At 35.3% G+C, this 18,075-nt stretch overlaps 2 protein-coding genes across 3 annotated transcripts in view; one reads left to right on the top strand and one right to left on the bottom strand.

The window, feature by feature from the left end:
• The window catches only part of cenpp (centromere protein P), an 87,577-nt gene that overhangs the window by 38,514 nt on the left and 30,988 nt on the right, over positions 1–18,075 (top strand). The window lies entirely within an intron of this gene.
• aspn (asporin (LRR class 1)) lies at positions 4,674–13,450 on the bottom strand. The gene is made up of 8 exons (XM_051094192.1): positions 13,204–13,450; positions 12,229–12,505; positions 9,714–9,826; positions 8,922–9,135; positions 6,786–6,896; positions 5,919–6,012; positions 5,714–5,852; positions 4,674–5,635 (listed from the first exon to the last, which is right to left on the bottom strand). The coding sequence occupies exons 2-8, from the start codon at positions 12,473–12,475 to the stop codon at positions 5,438–5,440; spliced, it is 1,116 nt and encodes a 371-aa protein (XP_050950149.1). The 5' UTR covers positions 12,476–12,505; positions 13,204–13,450; the 3' UTR covers positions 4,674–5,437.

Below are 18,075 nucleotides of genomic sequence, written 5' to 3'. Positions count from 1 at the left end.
CTTCTGCAACATGACTACTTTTTCCAGTGCTTGTACTGTATCGGAGTTAAACCACAGACGGTCTCTCATGACCCGTCTGCAGAGTGCCGTTTTTTTTTTTTTTGGTTTTTCAGAGTTGGCTAGACAGACCCCTCAGCACTCATTCTGTCAGCTGAAAGATTTGTTTTTGCTGCTGCCCACATGGCAGACGCTGCGAAGTCTCTCTGCAGCATGAACGCTACTGCGGGTTGACGAAAAAAAAGCGATTGCGATCCCAAGAGGTTCTTTTGGGCCGTTTTTGTGAGGAAGGGGGTGAAGACTGAGCGAAATAAAAGCTTTATTGTGTTGGCAAGCCATATTTTTTGTCTTTGATAAACTTCGCCTGGCTTGTTTGTTGTTATACGTGATTGTAAAATAGCATCCAGGCTTGGGAAAGATGAGCAGTTGCATGCGATCTACGCAAGATTTTGCTTCTGGAGAATATGCAAATGCACACATGCATTGCATTTTAATTGTCACATTTGTGTTTTCATGACTAGGAATCGCGAATGTACATTTGCAGTAACAATGGTTCAACAACAATGGTTTTTCCACAATGGTTCCATACCGATTCATCTTCTTTAATAATTAACACCTTATGGTGTTTGTTAATTGTATAGTATTAGTGAATATGGGATATTTTCCAGGTAAATGTTTCACTGTTGACTGACTGAGAAGTCGTCTTGGTGTAAACAGCATTTGTCACAGTTTTACCTATATGCAAGTACCATAAGTTATATTTCGTAGACCGTTTGAGCTTTTTTAAAAACACTGAATACACAGATGTGTGTGTGTGTGTGTGTACTTGTTTTTGCTACATTGTGGGGACCAAATGTCCCCACAAGGATAGTAAAACCTGAAATTTTGACCAGCCTGCGGTCCCCACAATGTTAAAAAAATGTTTAAAAAATAGTAAATGATGTTTATCTGAAAGTGTAACGATGCAAACATGTTTTCTGTGAGGGCTAGGTTTAGGGTTAGGGGATAGACAATATTGTTTGGTCAGTATAAAATCTATAGAAGTCTATGGAAAGTCCCCACAATTCACAAAAACAAACGTGTGTGTGTGTGTGTGTGAACAAAACTGGGTTTAGAGATTTTATGGAAAATGTTCCTGAGAAGGGAAGTGGTCTGGTGGCCCTCTTGAAATGGGCTGATAAAAGCAATCTGGGTGGTTGTTTTCTATCTTAGTTCAAAGGTGTTTACTCTGGAGGGAAGTTGGATGGGGGAAAAACACGAGGTGTTTAAGAAAGATCTAAACTAGACCTAGAATCATAGTTTTTACATAAGGTTACTTGTAGGAGTTCACCTAATATACCATTTGAGAATCCGTTTATTAGGTCAACCAAATTTGAAGAATAACGTTGATAGTTTAATTGATCCAAAGGGTCAAACTATAATAATTTGTGATAATATCAGATATTTAGTAGTGAATGATTGATCACACAAGTGGGAACTGTGCAGAATTGTTCACATCTGAGCATTTATGTTGATTGGTGTAGCTTTAAACCATTTCAGATCTGTGTGTCCGAATCCCTCAGGTGTTTTGTGGGGCTCAGAGATCCTAAATGATCCAAACCTGTTGTGAGTTTTTTTTTTTTCGGAGACGCCGGTATGCAAGACGTGGCAGCAGCAGATCAGGCCAACCTGAAGATTTGTTCCATATGTTTCCTGAGCAGAGCCTCTCTTTCTCTCTAGCCTCCACCCCTCGATGTTGTTTTTTTCCCCATTTCTTAACCCGTTCAGACCCAAGTTATCTTCCATCATATTCCTTTTCACAACGAGACCCACTATTAACATATTTTAGAATTTATATTAAATAATGTAAATATTGTAAAATTCCGTGCGTATTACTCCACTTGTCTGTTTTATGTTGTTACACCAGTAGGTGGCAACAAGTAACTGTCTTTGAGTGAGTCATTAAGTATGTTTACATGTACAATTACAGGTCCCTATGATTTCCACACTGCGGAAAACATGGATGGAATTGTGGAATCCAGTCCCACAAAAATGGAATTTACTGTATAACACGGAATGTCACGGAATTTTGGATGAATTAATCAGAAGCAGAGTACCGTTAGCATCTCGCTCAAAAATGACCAAGGAGTTTCAATATTTTTTCTATTTAAAACTTGACTCTTCTATAGTTACGTCGTGTACTAAGACTGACGGAAAATGAAAAGTTTGGATTTTCTAGACCGATATGGCTAGGAACTGCGTAAATAGTGCGCCTGCTGCACCCATGGTGCGGCAGCAAAGTTCCTTGATTATTACGCCGGAATGAGAGTATAGTTCCTAGCCATATCGGTCTAGAAAATCACAACTTTTCGTTTTCAGTCAGTCTTAGTACACAATGTAACCACAGAAGAGTCAAGTTTTAAATGGGAAAAATATTGAAACTATTGAGATGATTTAGATTCAATGATCTATGCTAGTGCTACCGCCAGACCCGAAGATCTGCTTAATGGATTCGAAAATGGTAAAACTCAACTGTTTAACTCTAGGGGAGTTGGAAAATGAGCCTGTTTTCAAAAAAAGTGGAGTGTTCCTTTAAATCAAAATGCGATATGGACTAATGTCTGTGAACATTAAGCCACGAAAATACTATTTAAATATGAATCCTGTATGTTTTGAGTGCCTCTGTGTAAATGAATGCCGCAGATGCTCGGTTTCGTTCACTACCGCCTCAATATATGAGTACATGAACACATAAACATAAACATCTGTAGAACTGCTCTGAGAGTCACTTCATGTTTCTTTTGAGAAAAACTATCCTCATATAATATACAAACAGAGGCCTTGTCCATACTAAGAGTTTTCTGTCTGTTTTGGCCTTCCATTCACACTAAAACAGTGTTTTTGTCAAGGAAAAGAGAGCTTTTTGAAAACACTCTTCAGAGTAGATACATTTGATGTTTAGTCTCGTGACGCATATTGTACCAATAGACGTCTATGTTTATATCAGTAATTGTGTCTGTTATGTGATATTTACTTTCGTACTGTTGCTAATGATATTTATTTTGTACACTCTTAATTTTACAGTCCTAAAAGATGTCAGAACATGTACTCGCATTTTCTGTTCTGCGGCAAAACACGAGGGCAGTTGCATTTTAGATCAAATGTGAGTGAGCGTGACAGTGAATGTTGAGACATTTCCGTAAATAAAATGATCCATCTGTATCATCTCAGTGAGTTAAAATGAGTTACGTGCACTAAAACGAATATTACGTTTTTACGTTTTAGTATGGATGACAAACCTTTGGAAAACGTTTGAAAACGTGAATGGAGAGTGTTTTTAAAAAACCTCTGTTTTCAAATGTATCCAGATTAATGTAGACGTAGCCAGAAACTCTTCACAGCAACCTGTCAAAATAAAAGTTCGGTTTAACTTGAAGAAATTGTGACAGAAATGCATTACTTATAATTATATTATTATTATACTATTATATAAAACAATATTTATATATATATATATATATATGTATATATGTGTGTATATATGTATGTATGTAAAAAAAAAAAGTTTGTTTTTAAGGAATATTTACCAGAAAACTTGTTTACCCGAGTTTATGAATTTACCTTTTTTACCTTAAAAAAGAAAATGTAAATACACAACACAGTGTTTCTGAAAATAATTAAAATAAATAAATAAAATAAATTTTATATATATATATATATATATAAGTTAATGTCAATTATGTATCATCAATTAATTATGTATATCATGTTTATCATCATGTTTTTGATTATTTAAATGTAATGAAACCATTAACATGGAATCTAGAAAATTAATGGAAAACAGAATTTGCTAAAAAAAAAAATTAATTTGAGAAAAAAATAAAACTTATTTCATGGGGCCTTAAATGAAATTTTTGGTGAACTTTTAATAAATTGCTTCACAATAACTAATTTTTAAATTTATGCACTAAAACAGAGTCTAGAAAAAATAAAACAAAACATTAGAAAAAAAATGAAAGGAATTTGGGAAAAAATAAAATGGATTTCATAGGGCCCTGGAGTTGAGCTACAGAGGATTTTTGTGTAGTTGAGCTACAGCTTTAATCTGAGTAAAGATGACTATGTGTAATTATTATTGAATAATTAATGCAGAGTGATTGGATACTTTGCATGTTGCATTCACTGTGCATGCTGAGCGAGTGTACAAAGCAAAGTCCAATTGTAATCTGATTAACATCTAAACATACTTGACAAAGTTAAGCTATAATTATTATCTAGGACAAGTTCGATGTCTGCAAGATTAAAGACTTTCCAGATTGCCAAGCTTCATTCCCAAGAATTTTTTTTTTCCCCCAAAAAGCATCAATCATAGATTCAGTTGCAGCATCCAGTTAACAAAAATGGGAAAAAGTAAAATGGATGTTCCTTAGAAACCCTTATTTTCTAAGTTCACATTTATTTGAATTCTATACCTTTGTATACCTGTATAATCATGTAACATAATGAATCAACTTGACTTCAAACCCAATATCCTTTAACGGAGTCATTATTTTGCAGGCTTTATTGAATTATCCAGTTGCTGCAGTCTTTTTTTATTTCCCCCAATCCTTACTCAAGTCTCCATCTGCTGGTATTTATTCTTATTGCTGGACAGATGTACACATTCTGAGGCCAACCAGATGTACTTTTTTATTTTTCTTTATTTTTCTAAAGAAACAACATCTGAATTGGAAACAAATAACACAGCACCGCTGGCTAAGAAAACACTTGCTGAAAGTACAGTTTTGCAAATGTCAGGAACGCTGTTGTGTAAACTGCAACCAACCCGGTGGTCCATACAGATCAGTTTTTTTTTATTTCTGAGATTATGACAAGAATGTCCATCTCTAATATTTCAGAGAAAACAATGGCAATGAATAAAGTTATATAATGAAACTTTAGCATGCAATATTAATTTTGTTGTTATCACTAAAACTGCTAATAAGCACCAATGAATAATGCCCATTCTCTAAAATACAAGAAGTAAAACATAAAGCAAACTGGCCTTGTAAATTTGATTTTTATTTTATTCTAAGATTCTATACAGTTGTTCCTTATTTAGAGAACTTCATTATATGGGGACAAATTTGTTTAGCACCTGATCTAAAAGTTTGCCATTAAAACTGTTCTTCGCTCTTTATAAAGTTGAAAATATTTCAACGTAAACATTAATAATGAAAACCTATGCATCTATTGCACACAGTGTTGTTGATTTGTCTCTGATGTAATTCAAAGTCTTCGAAATCCTCACCAAATTCAAGTAACGAGTCCCTATCCGCTGTAGACGCTCTTGGATTTTGGATAAATTACATTCTGTACATCACCATGAGGACGTGATAATTTATTACATTAGGATGAAGTTCATGACTAGTTATAATGCTGCCCTCCAGTGGCAAGATGGTGCATGTCGCTACTGTTTCGCTCACTTTCTGTGGTTACCCAGCTGCACTGAATTGTGGCTGGAAACGCACCGAAAAGTAGGTGGCTGAATCTCCCAGTATTTCACTGGGTTTGCGTATAAACTAATCCTAGTGTAGAGAGTTTTTTTAACCCGGGTTCTCGAAGGGCAAAAGTCGTTTACTCCAACGTTACTGATGCTGTTGGCATGTAAGTACACCACCTGAAAAAAGGAAGTTGATTAAGTCTCCATATGCATTATGTCTACTTCATATTTCAGTTGCGTGCAGATGTGTTTTACCTGCAAGTACTTCAGGTTGTTCAAGCCTGGAGGAACTTTCTTCAGTTTATTGTTATCCAGATGCATTTCTCTGACTTTGGAAATGGGAGTGAAACTTCCGTTCTCCACGTACTTGATTTGATTGAAGTCAAGCCACAACCTATAAAAGACACTTGTCTTTAAGTTGTGTTCTTTTTATCCACAAGAGGGCGTTTGTTTTTCTTACCTCTGTAGGCTTTTTAATCTCAAAAAATCCTCGGACTCCACTTTGGCGATCTTGTTGTAGTCCAAGTGAAGCTCGTTGAGGGAAGGTGGCAGATCTGCAGGATTTAGATGAATAAATATCAGTATTATTACACTATTAGAAAAACACCCACTTGCAAATTGGTTCTTGTTTCAGCTACGTTACGTCAACAAATTTGTAAGCACTAAAACATGTGAAAGTTTTGATTTTCATAAAACATGTTAAAGGGGTAGTTCACCCAAGAAGGAGAATTACCCCATGGTTTACGCACCTTCAAGCCATCCTTAGTGTATATGACTTTCTTCGTTCAGACTAGTAATATAAAAAAAATGTCCTGGCTCTTGCGACCTTTACAATGGCAGTGAATGGCTGTTGAAATTTTGAAGTCCAATAAAGAAGTCCCATTTATCTATCATAAAAAGTGCTCCACATGGCTCCTGGGGGTTAATAAAGCCCTTCTGAAGCAAATCGATGCATTTTTGCAAGAAAAATTCCCATATTTAAAACTTTAGAAATCTTTACAGTCTCTAGCTAACTGTACACACATTCATGAGAGAAAAATATGGATATTTTTCTTACACAAACACCTAAATTCACTTCAGAAGGCCTTTATTAACACTCTGGATCTGTGTGGAGTACTTTTTATGATGGATGAGTGCACTTTATTGGACTTCAAAATCTCACCCATTCACCCATTATAAAGATTGAAACAATCAGGACATTTTTAATATAACTCCATCTGTATTTGTCTGAAAGAAGAAAATCATATACACCTAGGATGGCTTGAGAATGAGTAAATCATGAGGTAATTTTTTTCATTTTTAGGTGAACTGTGTCTTTAATACTTACCTTTAGGGATAGCTGTAAGCTTTGCTTCAGCTATTCTCAAGTAGAGGGTCGCCATGTTGTCAAAGGCCCCTGGTTCAATCCCGCTGTTTGCAATTGGGTTTGCACTGAGTTCTAGATATACAATAAAACAACAAGTGTATGTATTAGGCAAAACATGTGACTTAAAGAGTCACTGATCACTGACACCTTTTAATTTCTAGCCTTATTTGTAACAACAACACCATAATATTCTCTATTCTCAGATGAATCTATTTAGATATAATCTGTAAATGGTTTGTTGACATGACGTGGCATTTTCACTGTCCCACAAGATAAAATTATATTTAAATTATATTTATATTAATATTTAAAATGCTGCAAATCATTAAGCATTTTTTGTCCTACATGGAACTGTTATAAAAGCTGCAGTGGTATTTGATTTTTCTTTCATTTTTGGGCCAGATGTCAAAATTGTCATATGGTGTGACTGTCTCATGCACGGTTTAATAAATTACAACTTTTATAAATTAAAAAGAGAAGCATGAAAAAGTTAATAAATACCTCCAGCTTAATTGTACAAGTGTCTATTTTAGTAAATGACATTTTTTTTAATTCATACATTTCTGAAAGTGTAGGAATTTGACACATTTTGTCTCTAAAAAACATTTCTAAGGTGAGACACCATATCCTGATTTTAATTCGGCCAATTTCAGAAAAACTTTTATTAGTTGAAAGACCCCATTCATGGTTTATTGTCAAGCCCATGACATGTACACATGGTCAATTTTTGTCTCAGAATTGTTCAAATATTTAACTTTTTTAGAACTGCTACAAAAGTGGTTACGTTTTGTAGTCCTTTGGTGTCACCCCTAAATTATATTTTTTAATTAAAAACTGTATGTTAAACTACATAATCATTGAAAGTTATACAAATGTGTCTTGCAAACCACTAATGACAGGTTAGCTTGGAATAGCAAGGTCATTCATTGACACAAAAGGCTGAAACGTCCTATGCTGTGACAGAAAATGTCCTCTGGTGTGACGCATGTACTGTCAAACCATAGGACAGAGGTCTCTTTAAAAAGCATTTTAAATACAGTTTAACTCCTTTTATTCTTTTTGATCATTTTCAGTGTTCGTAAATGCAATAATTACATTAATTAAACTATTTTCTGATGTTTTTGCAGAGAACTTGTACTGTTAGTGTCATGAAAATAAGGATAAAATGTGATACTTTGTTTTTGAAACAAAGAATTGAGGGAGAGAAATTAGTGGAAGAGAGAGGACATGAGAGTCATGATTGACTACAAGGCTATCGTTTGTATCAAAAACTTTCTTTCTCATTTGACATGTTTGAAATTAAATAGAAATACTTTAATAAGTACCATTTCTGTCCTTTAGTGTGACATAATGTCCTCTGGTGTGACACATAAAAGAACCACAGATTTGTTTTTTTATCTCAAAATATCTTAAAAAAAAAAAAACGGTTGAGTATTGCAATAGGGGAGATAGAAAAATCTCTCATCTTAAAATGGTTTAATTTTCAGCAGCTTTGAACAGATGACAGCAAAGTTTGTCTTGTTGTCCAGGTTTGTCTTAAAATTGTCCAACAAATCATAAGAAAAAATGATGTTAACTATAATTTCATATGAAATAAATAACACTGTATGAAAATAAGTATCTAACAATGAAGATGAATATCTCATGCTATTTATATATTAAGAGTTTTTTTTTTCTTAATTTTTGCTGTCGTACCATAGGACAAATTTATGGTACAGTTCAGTAAAAATGAAAAAAAAAAAAAAAGAGTTGACAAAGTTAGGAATCCTTTATATTATCTCAAAGATCACACTACATAAATATATGCATTTCTTACTGGCAATTTGTCAACTACCCAAATGCAGAACATAATGTTAACACTAGAGGGCAGAGTGTTCTTTAACACTAAACTACCTGAGAAACAAAGAGGTCTGTTGATTGAAGTGCGCCTGTTTTCAGACACAAGTAGTGTGTCAAATCGTTTACTGATTATGCAACCGGTTTTAATGAGGTAACGATGGAGAGAACTAGGTAATGGGATCGGAAAATTATGCAAGTCATAAATATCACGATGCTAATAAGACTAGTTTATTTAGGATCATCACTTAGGAGACCTACCTAAAACATTTAGGTCCTGCATTCCTTTAAACGCTCCTTTCGGAAGTCGGCTAATCTTGTTGTCGTGCAGTCGCAGCGACTGAATGCTCGTGGGGAGGTTCTCGGGCATCTGTGTCAGCAGGTTGTATGAAAGGTGGAGAATCTTGAGTTTGTTCATGTTGCGAAACGCCTTTGGGTGAATTTTCGATATCTGGTTGTTGAGCAGAAACAGGGCCTGCGAATGGAGAAGGGAAATGAACAAAAGTATGTCACATGACTTGCATTGATTTTACAGGCTTGCGAACTTAAACGCTGGTTTCGTGTGGTGTGCATTGAAGTTATTGGCTTTATCTATCTGGCTGAAGACAATAACCAGACCATAACAATACAAATGTTGTTCAAAAATATTTCCTGGCCTGACCAGGAAAAAAACATAATTTAAAATCAAATTATTAGGTAATAAATTCTTAATATTCCAGAGTTTTCTGGAAAATCTGAAAAGAATTTTGTGTTGTTGTTTGGAAGATTTTAGACACTTCTGCTTTTCATATACTTGGTATTTTATTCCCTTTCTAGCTTTCTTGCTCAGCTAGAACATTTCACCATTTTACCACTAATCATGAGCAAATATTTGCCACAAGTATGAAGCAGTCGACAGTAAATGCAAATATCAATAACACTCAAATATGTGTCCAGAATTCCTCATAATCCCGCCACCACTGCACATCTCCAGATGTTCTTGCGTTAACCCAGTATAAGAACACAACTCTTAAATTGCCCCACAAGCATTTGAGAAGGGTGTTTGCTGCTCACATAGAGATTATCCAAGCCTTTAAAATCGTCTTCCTTGATTTCCGTGATGTCATTGTTTTGGAGGTCGACGAGCAACGTGTTTGCAGGAATGTCCTTTGGCACCTTGGTCAGACCTGTAAAGACAGCAGTTTTGCATTTTAAGGAAATGACTTCAGTTTAATTAAGGCTGATGTTAAGTTACCTCAATTCAACTTGAGTGATTCATACACTGGAATTTATTCTTTATTACAGGGATGTGCAACGCTGCACATTTTTGTGGTTTGCTTAGGAGACTAGTTGACAAATTAATCTTAAAGTCTGTGTAAAGCAATATTAAATATGTATTCTGAGTTTGTCACGCCACAGAAAAATTTGTTGTTGACCACCCAGCCAAATCTGAACGATAAAATGCCAAGTAAATAAGATAAGTAATCAAGCTGTGCTCTCAAATGCTGGGGGCGTGTCTGAAAACCACGCCCACTTGAGAAAGCTCCCACGTCTAACTGTCAAATACCCCTGTTTTGTAAACAATCGCAACCAGGTTATACGCATTTACACAGTTGAGCGGGGGAACGTGTTAGATACGGGCCCAAGCTCAGCGGCTCCAGTGCGTCGAGACATGATTTCAGGCCATAAACTTCAAGTTCCTTAACATAAAAATGGTGAAAAACACAGTTCAGTATTACATGGTTCACATTTGCAACATTTATAATGTTTGTGAAGCAATTCTCAGAATTGCCTTCACACGGACTTGTTGCGAAATGCCTGGAAATTGGTGACATTTTCGATATCTGGTTATTTGAGCGGAAACGGCCTGCAAATAAAGAATGCAAATGAAGAAAAGTGTATTGCGTGACTTGAATTGATTTTACAGCTTGGACCCATTTTTTATGGCTTGCAAACTTAAACACCAGTCTTGTGTGGTGAATTGAATGTGGTTGTATGTTGGAATAAATGTCCAAGGTTATTTAACGTAGTTACCTTATGAGTTTTTTGGGGAAATGTTTGTAGATTACATAACCATAACAATACAAATATTGTTCAAAGATATTTCCTGGCCTGACCAGGAAAAAAACATAACTTTTTTGGCAAAAAACAAAACAAAAATTAAACCACTAATGCTAGTGTGCTGTAGTTATCATAGTTTTAGGGACGGGTCCAAGCTCAGCGGCTCCGGTGCATCGAGACATGATTTCAGGCCTGCTCAAAAAATCCTAAACACAAAAATGGTGAAAAACTCATTTCTAACATTTATAATGTCTTTAGAAACAATTCTCTGAATTGCCTTCACATGGACTTTAGTGGAAATTCTATATAATGATAATCCCGATCAGACGTGTTTTTTAGACGCGTTCTTGCGTTCAGAAAAAATCAAAACATACACTGTAAAAAACAAAAAACACTGTTTGTTGAGTCAGCTTAAAAAAACTTGTTACCCTGCTGCCTTAAAGTTTTTAAGTTCAGTCAACTCAAATAAGTTTAGTCAACTTCAAATGTTAAGTTGTACTAAATAACAACTTAGATATTTGTGTTTGTTAAACTTAAAAGCTCAGTAAGTAACCCAGCTGCCTTAAAATTTTAAGTTGAATTAACTCAAATATCTAAGTTGTCACTTAGTATAACTTAACATTTCAAGTTGAATAAACTCTTTTTAAGTTGACTGAACTTAAAATTTTAAGGCAGCCGGGTAACAAATTATTTTGAGTTGACTCAACAGATAGTTTTTTACAGTGTAGTTCTGTTTTTAAAAATGTTTCTGCCACAGCCAAAAAAGCATTATTGCACGTTTTATCTTACTTTTTTATTTGAATTCCAAGTTTACGGAGTTCTTGTAATTCTGTTTTTTTTTCACCACTGAATAAAAAAAAAAGTAATTGTGACTTTTTATCTCACAATAGCATGTTTGTATCACAATTCAGATATTGCAATTCAAAATTGAGATAACTTGCTCTAGCTACTATATTGTTAGAGACGGGCCCAAGCTCAGTGGCTCCAGTGCTTCAGGCCCGCCCAAAAAATCCTAAACACAAAAATCCACACCTGTCAAATGGTCTTTGTAACTTGTTTTCAGCATTGCATTTCTAACATTAAAAATGTGTTTATAAACAATTCTCTGAATTGCCTTTACACTGACCTTAAGGGAAATCCTATATAATTATAATCCAGATCAGATGTTTGTGTGTAAAAATGTAACTTTTAAAATTTTTGACTTTTTTTCACCACTGAATATAAAAATAAAGTATTTGAGACTTTTTATCTCACAGTAGCATGTTTGTATCACAGTTCAGATATCGCAATTCTGAACTGAGATAAAAACTTGCTCTAGTTATTTAGTGTTAGGGACGGGCCCAAGCTTAGCGGCTCCAGTCTATCATTGAGACATGATTTCAGGCCCGCCCAAAAAATCCTGAATACTGTTTGTGTATCTGCAAACTGTCAAGCAGCTGAAGTACGATAGCCAATCAGTTCACTCAAGACTAAACTAAACAAGTGACTCATACCTTCTTTGCTGTTTAAAGTACCGTGAAGGTCTTACCCTGATCTGAGCACTGCAGAACTTTCTTTGAGCACCGACACCATTCGGGACAGTCCGAAACAACGTTATCATCATAATCGTTGTATTCGACATCGCCGTCGTCATCATCGTCGTCATCATCGTCATCATAATCGCCCGCGTCTTGTTGCATAAGTTCATGATCCTTGATGAAATCCATGACGTTGACATGCTTGTATGGTTTCGTGTGACATAACGTCAATAGGGCGAGTAGTAAAAGTACCTTCATGGTGCGGCTGTTGTCATAAATGGTTTCGCCCTGCGAACATGAACGCAAGTCGCTCAACCTTCGCTTTGTCAAATTGAACATTCTGGCATGCAAAAGTCATTGCTTTGTATGTTTTCATGGGATGAAATGTTGAAATGTGAACTGGATCCTGATTGGATTATGAGTTAGCATGGGCCAACAAAACCATTTTTTTTCCCTCTAGGTGCACAATATTGAATCCGGTTCAGTTCAGTAGCATTACTAATCAAGAGGGCAAATTGTTAATGATTGCCGTAATTGTTTGCAAAAGAAGTTAAAACGAACCAGCTGCACTTGAACAATTGTTTATAGAGCAATCTTGTTTATGGGCGCCTTAGTCATCAACATGCGAAAGGGTGGCTCACAGTTATTTAAGAATTGGTATCATTGCTATTTCTCTCGCTGTCCACATGACATTCAATGGGAAAACTGACTCATCATTTGGTATGGTTTTTACAAAAACATTTAAAATCAGAAATCATTAAGAATTCACCTTTTCACAATGAATAATAAAACTCATTTTAAAACGCTAGATCAAACTGCATCTAATGTTTAAAAAAAAACGTTGTTGGGCTACTCTGTAGCATTTATCCATAAAATGATTCACCACAGCAATTTGTTCACTCCTGACTGATATAATCGTGTTGTCAGGTTTAATCAAACAATAATCTATGAAATACAGCTTCAATAATTAGCTCAAAACAACATACCTGCAGAATCTGTGTAATCCTTGTTCAAGTAAGCCTCCAGGGGTGAGATCAGTATTGCCGTCAGGATTTGTCGAGGCACGGGTCCTTAAATGCAGCGCGCGCGAAAGCCCGAAAGGTGGAGATCACGCTCGTCAAAGCATGAGATCCTTGAATGAATGGGGATGGAAAAGATGCTGCTGGTTCAAGGAGCAGATTCGGAATAAGGGGTAGGCACTGTATGCAGCTCTGCTGGATGCTTAACTAGCACTGAACACTCATTGTTACCGGCCGTATGTTTCTCATCAGCACTTGAAACCTGGCCAGTTTTGCACGCCTAAATTTTCAATGGCCAGTCTGGGGTATTCTCACTCTTTACATTTGCCAATGGGAGGTCTCTATTTTATCGGACTTAGACATATTGAAGTTTTTCACTATGCTTAATATTGCGTAATTTCTGGGCTTCTATTCTTAGATCAAACACTGAGTCTTGTGATGTAATGGCTTCATTGTGATATAAAATGCTAGATGAAAATATCTTTAGGGAAGATGTTTAAAATCAGACTTTCTGCTTTACTTGAGATGAATCCCAACAGACAATTTAGACTGATTGATTCAACGATTGCCAGAAATTGCAATAATACACAAATTACATAATTGTTATCACAACTAAATCATTCTGACGCAACGTTTGTAGCACAAAATCTTGTAATTCCCAAATCATGGGGGCCATTTAATCTCAGCCTAAGTGTTGCATAATAACTTTTCCAGACTTCACGGGGCTGTTTGCTTACAGCAGCACAAAACGCGACCCCTCTCTATTCACGGGGCAGTACTGGTGGCGCCACATATGCTTGGTTTTGGCTGGGGGTTTTGAGATGATGGAAGTTCCTATGTCTCATGGTTTCTGCGTTCATTCTCCCGAGTCTCACTGGCCGGCATTCCTTCCCGAAATGATAACCAACCTCAAACCAGTAAATGTTTGTGGTATGTCAAGTTACTGCTGTAAATTAAAAGGATGTAGATACTATTACAGAAGCTACATGTGAGGGTGAATCGGTTCAGGAAAGGTAGAAATGTGTGCTCACATGTTTCAGAAAGAGTGATATAATGGCAATAATTTGAATTCTTTGTCTTTCACAACCTCAGTCGTATTTGTTGTAATGTTATAACGTGCAGAGCCATGCTGGAAATGTTTCGGCCTTGCAAACACTTGTGCAGCCTTGAGATATGTTGCCGGTTTTCCGCACTTGTGCCACTGGAAATGTTTTTTATTTGTTTAAAGCAAAGTTATTTGCAAACGGAATAAAAAAACTTAATTCAAGACACATTGTTTGATGTCATATTTTATTGTGTTCCGTAAGTAAATTGAAATACAGACTTGGATTTTTATAATAATAATGTTTTGTTTATAAAGCGCCTTTTCCAAGCTCAAGGTTGCTGTACAAGGAGAAAATACAGTGTCAAACATGAATCCATGCAATATGCATACTGTTGAGATTGTAGTTGAGATTTAAATGAGGATATAGTAACGATTATTTTGGTAATCGAGTAGTCGGTTGATTATTCTGATGATTAATCGAGTAATCGGATAATTACAATTAATTTTTTGGTAGAAATAAAAAATAGGTGTCGAGTAATCAGCAAAATACCGGAAGTGGCACATTCCACATATTAAACCCATTTAAAATCATAATGAAGGATAATGCTATTACGTATTCACAAACGCTACGATTCAATTAAATAAGTTTAATTTATGCATTTTAATTATTTACGTGCGTGTGGGTTATGTACGTGCATCTCAGTGCGACTCCGTTCGCAGTAAATGCTGCTCCACACAAACTGTTATCATTTATATGTTTGAAGTGTTTTAAATTTCATCTCTGCATGTGAGTTTGGGTTTATTATAATGTTCATCTGGGAACGCAACGTGCATTATTTCATTAGATTTGTAAGGTAAATCATTTATAAACTTATGCAAACACAGGAGAATGAATACATCAATATCTTTCTCAGTATGCTAACTGTTCATTGCAATTTCAAAATAAGTTTAAACCCTCACTATGAGTTTACACGTTTTGATGTCCATATATTCAAGAAATTACGGTGTAATAAAGAAATGACCAAATATTAAAGATTAAGTGGACATTTGAATTACATGTCAATATTAAACAAGGATTAGATCGTGCAGTAAAGTGTAAAACAACCTTTGGCATGTGCAGTCATTTGTTATAATGCGTAATGTACATTAGTTCTATTGTTTATAATACATTATGTATCGTAACAGTTTTGTTCAATAAAACCATTTTGAACCATTAAAGCTTTATTTGATCTAATTATTATTGCCTCATTGCTATAGTATATGTATTTTAAGTCATTTTAAAGACTATTTTTCACTTAGGTCTATTTTTATTACTACCAAAAAAAATCCTATTACTCAATTAATCATCAGAATAATCGACAGATTACTTGATTACCAAAATAACCATTAGTGACAATGAAAAAATGTGAAATAGTAAAAAGTAAAATTACTTAAAATACATATATATATTAGCAATGAGGTAGTAGTAATTTGTTCAAATAAAGTATCAAAAGCAAGTCTTCATATGGTTTTATTAAAAAAAAAATAAGTGTGTTAAAATACATCATAAACAACAGAGCTAAAGTACATTATGCACTATAACAAATGCCTGCAGAGGGTGCGAATGGCCTGATGATTGTTTTACGCTTTACTGCGTGATCTAGTCCTTGTTTAATATTGGCTAAACAACATTTAATTCAATGTCCATTTAATCTTTAATATTTGGCAATTTTGTTTATGACAGAAATGCCACAGCCACTGTAATTTCTTGAATATAAGGATATCAAAACGTGTAGACTATGGTTTGAGATTTCATTTTGAAATCACGATAAACAGTTAGCATATTAAGAAAGATACTGATGTATTTATATGTTTGCGTAGGTTTATAAATGATTTACCTTACAAATCTAATGAAATGGCGCATGACTCAAAACAATATGCAGTGATACAGTTAGCGTTCGCCACATCCATTGCCAGTTACTCGACACTGTAACTTTTTTTAAATACCTCGAGTACTCGAACTCGAGGAATCATAACAGCCCCAGTAGTCAGTTGATCGAAGAGAGCGAGAAGGTAAATACAAATGCTATGATAAAGTTTATTATTTAATTTTAGGAAATTGCTATGTCAGCAATACAGGCATTTAACAAGTGGAAGATCAGAAACGGTGATATGTAAACTAACAGGTCATCAACATAACAATAGGTGCGTTTCCATTACGGATTTGCGCAAAACTTTGGCAATATTTTATACGTTATTAAAGTATTATTAACCAATCTTATGCGACTAAAATGCAATTTGTTCCTCTTGCGATAAGTCATGGCAGCGGATTTTAGTGGGATTTAGATGGATTTTGGCTTTTTTTTATTCGAAAGAGGCGTATGCATGTATGTTTTACAGAAGCAGCGCAGAGATCTGATTTAGAAACGTGTGCAACACTGCTGGTATAAACATAACATCAGCTCCGGTGACCGCGTCGGAGCCGTTATGCTTCGCAGATGCGTGCAGCGTACATAGTCTAAGCATTAATATCAGAGAAGACCCTTGTACTTGAGAGCTGCTACATATGAAGTATTTCTTGGAGTTTATAGTACACTGAAGAATGATCATATGACTTTTTACATATGTGACCTGTAAATGCGAAAAAGCTGTTTCCATTGCAGTTTTGCGAAATATTCCTTTTTCGAATTGCCTGAAAAAACACCTCATGGGAGCGTAAAAGCTTTTTTGCGATATATGGGAGTATTTGCTAAATTGACGCGTTTCCATTAGGTGTATTTTCAATTCGTAATTTAATTTTGCGCATCTTGAAGGGTAATGGAAACGCAGCTACTGATAGCTGAGGCTATGGCTACGGATAATAAAAGAGTTACATATAAATATTGAACAGAAGTGGTCCAAGGATAGAGCCTTGAGGAACACCTTGAGAAAGACAGTGAGTAGAAGATTTGAAATAATGGACTGCAATAAAAAAAAAAACTTGTGTATCAGTGATATATGATATAAACCAGGACATAGCGCTACCTGTTCCTGCTGTAAAATCGATCAAGATGAGAAATGTAATATAACCAGAATTTTTAACAGTGCTGTTTCAGTGCTAAACACAAACCAGATTAATGGGGATTAAAAAGTTTGGAAACGGAAAGAAAATTCGATATCCGTTTGAAATTATTCATGACAGATAAATCTAGTCCAGGTTTTGTTGCTTTGATTTTGACTGAAAAACGGCTTTGTGTTTAAAGTTTATTTTCTTCAACGGTGAGAGCGAAACAGTTTAGGACTGGTAAAAACGTATTTGTGCTTACATGTTTCAGAGAGTGATGTAATGCCAATAATTCCCTTCAAATCTTTCTCTAAGTCTTTCGTTGTTCACGAAAATGTATTTGTTGTGATGTTATGATGGATCACATTGGTAATGTCTCGACCTTGCAAACACTTGAGATATGTTGACGGATTTCCACAGCTTTGCTTGTCCTCCAAATATAGAGCAAGAATTAACTGTACCCAGACACAAGAAGGGGGTGGTTCAGCTGTTGATTATTTACCCCTCAAAATAAGATTAAATAAATGCCATGTGACTAGTGAGTCATTGAAGCCAAGGATAGCTTCATGGAAAGCTTCTGAGATGATTCCCCTTCCAGGCTTTCTTTTTGTTGTTTATTCTTTCCCTTCACTTTAGTCGTAGCCTAAAATCAGTGAAACCCCAACTCAACCTCAGAGGCGTTTTTAAGTAATCGTCCACATTGCGATGATGGAGTGAAAACTCAGAAGAATCTCAGAAGGAACGGAAGACCATGATGTCATAGTCAGATCAT

This window comes from Labeo rohita, chromosome 22 (assembly GCF_022985175.1).
Source record: "Labeo rohita strain BAU-BD-2019 chromosome 22, IGBB_LRoh.1.0, whole genome shotgun sequence".
NCBI lineage: Eukaryota > Metazoa > Chordata > Actinopteri > Cypriniformes > Cyprinidae > Labeo > Labeo rohita.
The sequence above is the reverse complement of the archived record's forward strand: the minus strand, read 5'-3'. Positions and strand labels throughout refer to the sequence as shown.

Coding starts and splice junctions, on each gene's coding strand:
- aspn (XM_051094192.1), bottom strand. CDS start 12,475: ATGAAGGTACTTTTACTACTCGCCCTATTGACGTTATGTCACACGAAA. Junction 6,013..6,785: donor GCTTACAGCTATCCCTAAAG/GTAAGTATTAAA, acceptor TAAATCCTGCAG/ATCTGCCACCTTCCCTCAAC. Junction 5,636..5,713: donor ACAACCTGAAGTACTTGCAG/GTAAAACACATC, acceptor TCCTTTTTTCAG/GTGGTGTACTTACATGCCAA.